Source organism: Rutidosis leptorrhynchoides, chromosome 3 (genome assembly GCF_046630445.1).
Source record: "Rutidosis leptorrhynchoides isolate AG116_Rl617_1_P2 chromosome 3, CSIRO_AGI_Rlap_v1, whole genome shotgun sequence".
NCBI classification, from domain to species: Eukaryota; Viridiplantae; Streptophyta; class Magnoliopsida; order Asterales; family Asteraceae; genus Rutidosis; species Rutidosis leptorrhynchoides.
Genome location: NC_092335.1, coordinates 430,725,968 through 430,730,672, shown reverse-complemented (window position 1 = coordinate 430,730,672; position 4,705 = coordinate 430,725,968). Strand labels below are relative to the sequence as shown.

Below are 4,705 nucleotides of genomic sequence, written 5' to 3'. Positions count from 1 at the left end.
CTATAATTATAATATAAATATAAATATACTTTAAATTGTACTCTTATTAACTACTCCATCACTATAATCAAACCAGTAGTCTTAAAAACTTAGTCTCAAAAAGAGACAAGAAAAAAAAATACATGACAAATCGCCCACGAGGCTCGACAACGTTAAACAAGAACTATCAAAGAAAACCGAGCCTCGACGAACACCATACAAAACACCTAATGCTACCAATCCGACCAAAAAAACCATAACCATCACCTACAAAAAGAGAATACAAAAAAACTCGACAACTAAAGTCATAAAATGTTGTCTCCACCACCATCTCCTTTGGCCTGAACGTAGAGGTTGATTCGATTCCAATTCCATCCTCATTATCGGTTCCCGGAGAATCCAAGCCACCATTCCTAAATTGATCGGAAAAAACCCCCTTTTTCTTCTACACAACCAGACCCCGTACCAATGCGCGACACTTGCAAGACCTATCCATTAAAGATTCCTTGAGATTTTTCTCTTAAACAAGCTCACTTTCCTCCTCTTGATCATCACTATCATCTATCAAACAAAAAGAACCGCCTCTCTCATTTTTCTTTTTAACCTTGCCTCTCAACTTGACAGTTCTAAATTTGCTAGAATGAACATGACATCCCCTACAAAAACCTTTTGCTAGAATGAACATGACATCCCCTACAAAAACCTTTACAACTTGGGTCAACGCAAATGCAAAACTTACGACCCGCACTATTTCCGGTAGCAACGTTAGCTAAGTTATCAAGAATAGCACTAGTAGATGCATTGCGCACTGTAGGTTTCAAAACCTCCTCAAATCTTCGCTTTTTGTTCTTTGGGCCAAACCCTTCATTACAAAGAGCGTTGGCGATCTCAACACAATGAACCGAATACGGTGACCCTAACACCCCCATCATCCCCACCATTGTTAATACCCTTAACTTCCATGTGATCGCTACCCTTTGAACCTTCGCCTTCCTTCGCCTTAATCTTCTCTGATTCAACACCACCACCCACTGTGTCAAAACAACCCGAAGCATTAACAACCGTATCTACCACAGGGGCGGACCTAGTGTGTTGAGTGTGGTGGCACGGGACACCACTGAAATACGCGATGTAGTGGAAAAATTTTGGAGTTTTTAACTAGTGATACCAGTGGATAGTGTAAATTTTGTATGAGTGACACCATTGAAATAAAACATCTAGTAGAAATTTTTTTGGGTTTTAACCGGTGACACCAGTGACTGCAAATCCTGGATCCGCCCCTGATCTACCACACGACTTCCATCCTCCAAACCAAAATCCCCACCTTGATTACACGAGACATTAACCGTATCATTCACTAAACCTGTACCCGAAGGCACAACAATGAACGTTTCCGGGACAGAACCAAACCTAAGGGACCTGTTAACATCCAAAATCACCTCTGTTGAAAAACAGTTGTCGATTACCAAACTAATATCAACCGAATGTCCCACTTCATAGCTAATATTCAAGCATTCTGCATCAATGAAGTTCCTGCAGCAGCTGTATCCACTTGATCCATTAATGGAAGTCTGTTAACATATTTTGACAGCCATTCATCTCCACCGCCTGACAGTAGATTATTACATATAAAAAAAATTAAATGTAGTAATTTGAGTAAAAAAGAATATACATTATATCACTTAGTTAAGTACTCAAGTTTACGCGCAAACTTTGTGACATATTAATTTCTCATTTCAATTCTGTGTTATAGATTTTCAATGAAGGTTCTATGCTTAATTAATCGGGGTGGACAAATGATTTCTCTTTATTCTAAGGTATAGGAAGGATTGTCTACGTTTCACCTTCCCCATACCCCACACATGTGAGTTTGGGTTTTGTTGTTGTTGTTGTTCTTGTTGTTCTATGCTTAATTAAACTAACTATAGTAAGTTTATTAGTAGATCGATGTGATGTCGAAATGCGATAAACGACTAGCTTTAATTCATTTGTGGGTTAATAGTATGTCATTAAATCGAAATTTCTTAAACAATCTGTCTTTGCTCTTCTCAACTATGTACATGTAGATCTACATACAGGCATATGCATATGTTTAGCATTTTATATTAACTATTAAAATTTGTTTAATTGATGACAGATTCAATTAGTTCCATCAATGGATCATCAAACACGTGTATATCGACCAATTTAAGTTTTTCCTATTTCTTTCTAGCTAGTTTATCAATCATTGTTGGGACCATTACTGATTTAAGATCTTTCTACGAAGAAATCAAAGTTATATAGTGAAAAATGAAAATGTTGCAATCACTAGTTTATATTCAAACAATTTATTTAAGCAAATATGTGATCCTTTTGTTGGCCACCTAAATGTTGGTAATTATGTCCGAACCCTGAGACCTCTTGTAACGATATCAAAACCCCAACCATTACGATATTTTGGATGGTTTAACATATAACAACTGTGTTTGAATCAGTTTATTAACTGAGGTAACTAATTGATATGATCAAATTAATCTCTTTTTTTTTTTTGAAAGGCTATGATCAAATTAATCTTGCCACTCTATATAGTGCAGAATCCCAAAAGAGACAAGAGTAGCTATTTCTAAATCTTAACTCTAAATAGTACTGTGGTAGTTCTTACACAACATATATATATATAATATAATATAATATATCCACTCATTTAATTAAATTAAATAAATACGAAATTTATCTTTATTTGATAGGAAACAAGGCAAGTTGTGCAGATAGTGAGTACTGATTATTGAAATGATCTCCATACAAACTAGGGTTTCTAAGGCTCCTAGGGTTTGCCATTTTCCCAAAAATAAATACATTTTGGATTTTAAATCTAGGGTTTTTTCATATATATGCAATTAAGTATGATCAGTTCAGCCTCTTTTTTTTTTGTGTGGCTAAAATAACGATTAAAATAAAGTCTTTTCATCAATAGATGAAAAAGACGAACAAAGGAACAATCGATCCAAAAACAAAGCAAGGCTCGGCAACAGAAAATGATCCCTAACACTAAACAAAGAAACAAAAGCTAACTAAACCGAGCCTTGAGCAACCGGATTCTAACTCGATCTCGAAAATACACTACAAACAAAATCCAATACAAGACCCTAAAGCAAAAAATAAACGACAACCCTTTAAAAAACAAAACCAAACGGAACCACGTTACCCGGCAACCGCTTTACCTTTCCGAGTTTTTATGACCGGCTTTATGAAAAACCATTCTAGCATCAATTAATTGACTAATTAACAGATCTGCTACCAGTTTCTTGAAGAAGAAGCAAATGCAGATCATGATTGTTGCATGCGAAAATTCTATGTTTCTTCATTCCCCTTTAAAATCGGAACATTTCTTTTTTTTCTTTTTCTTCTTGTACGAAATCCCTCTAGCTTTCGCTTGTAAAACGCGAACTTCCCTCAAGTAAACCCTAATCGCGCCACTAGCAAACGGGTTCATTTCAGGAAAACCACCATTTTCTTCGTAAGCTGCTCGAAGACGCCCGATAAGGGCATCAAGGCTGCCCCATGCTTGCCTATGTGGACAAGTACAAGTGCCAGCTGGATCCGGATGACCGAAATAGACACAATCTTGTAAATGAACCTTAGTTTTTCCAAATTGGTCAAGGTACCTAAGGAAATCTAGTACATGACTATAGTTGCAATTAGATACAGCAATTGGTACCGGTCTTTGGTTCTTTAAGTATTGCCCAAAAGTGTTCCAATCCCGTCGCTTTTGTGACTCGTATCGGCCAAGTTGTGGTGCTGGTTGTGAAATAGAAGGTACGAGCACACCACCACAACCATCGCCACTGCTGCTACCGCCTCTTGATGATCCTTCACCTATTTCTGATCTACCCTTAATTATTTGTTGATCACTAGACATTAGATTTTAGTAAGTGATGATCAGTTTGATTAAGAAATTTGAAAGATTGGTTTAATAGATATAATAGAGATGATATATAATTGAAGAGAGATGGAGAATTTAAATGGAAAATTGCTAAATCAGATCATGGTGTAGGAGGAGGTATTGAGAAGACAAAACTTAACATGGGTCCATTTTGAAAATGCAATGAAGCAATTAGGCTTTATTTTCGTCATCTTAATTTGTATTATTCTCATCCTTTAATTGAAAAAATTGTTTTGTTACATTAGCATTAGACCAATTGTATTTATTGAAGGCATTTCTTGTGATGTCACTTTTATTTTTGTATTTTTTTGGATTACTTTTTTGAGTAGAGTAGTGGTGGTATTTCTTTTTTGATGTCATTTTGAGTGGAATGCTGATGTGACATTTTTTTTTTTTTTCTGTTTTATTTATTTGTATTTATATTATTTTTATTTTTATTTTTATTATTATGATTATATTTATATTTTAAAAATATTTTTAAATTATAACGGCTATAATATTTAACTTTTTTAACGGCTAGTTTTTACCCCTATATATACAACTACTCTTCTCAACTCATTACACACATTTCATCTCTTCTAAATCTATCAAATCATAAAACACACCACTTCGAAACGAGTCCGTTGAATGTTTGCGTTAAAGTTCATTACGGAGGTGAATTTGATCGAGAATTGATGAATTATACCCCGTGCGAAACACGAGATTATTACATGGATGTTCGTAAGTGTCCAAATTATATGTCGTTGCTTGAGTTGCTCCAGCGAGACATAATCTACCCCTTCAAACAAATATGATTTTTCAAAA

The 4,705-nt window shown here is 35.2% G+C and overlaps 1 protein-coding gene across 1 annotated transcript; it reads right to left on the bottom strand.

The window, feature by feature from the left end:
• Positions 1-701: 701 nt before the first annotated feature.
• Positions 702-3,917, bottom strand: LOC139897868 (protein LIGHT-DEPENDENT SHORT HYPOCOTYLS 10-like). Its single transcript, XM_071880580.1, has 3 exons — positions 3,257-3,917; positions 1,304-1,587; positions 702-1,010 (listed from the first exon to the last, which is right to left on the bottom strand). The coding sequence occupies exon 1, from the start codon at positions 3,875-3,877 to the stop codon at positions 3,320-3,322; it is 558 nt and encodes a 185-aa protein (XP_071736681.1). The 5' UTR covers positions 3,878-3,917; the 3' UTR covers positions 702-1,010; positions 1,304-1,587; positions 3,257-3,319.
• Between the last annotated feature and the right edge of the window lie 788 nt (positions 3,918-4,705).

Coding starts and splice junctions, on each gene's coding strand:
- LOC139897868 (XM_071880580.1), bottom strand. CDS start 3,877: ATGTCTAGTGATCAACAAATAATTAAGGGTAGATCAGAAATAGGTGAA.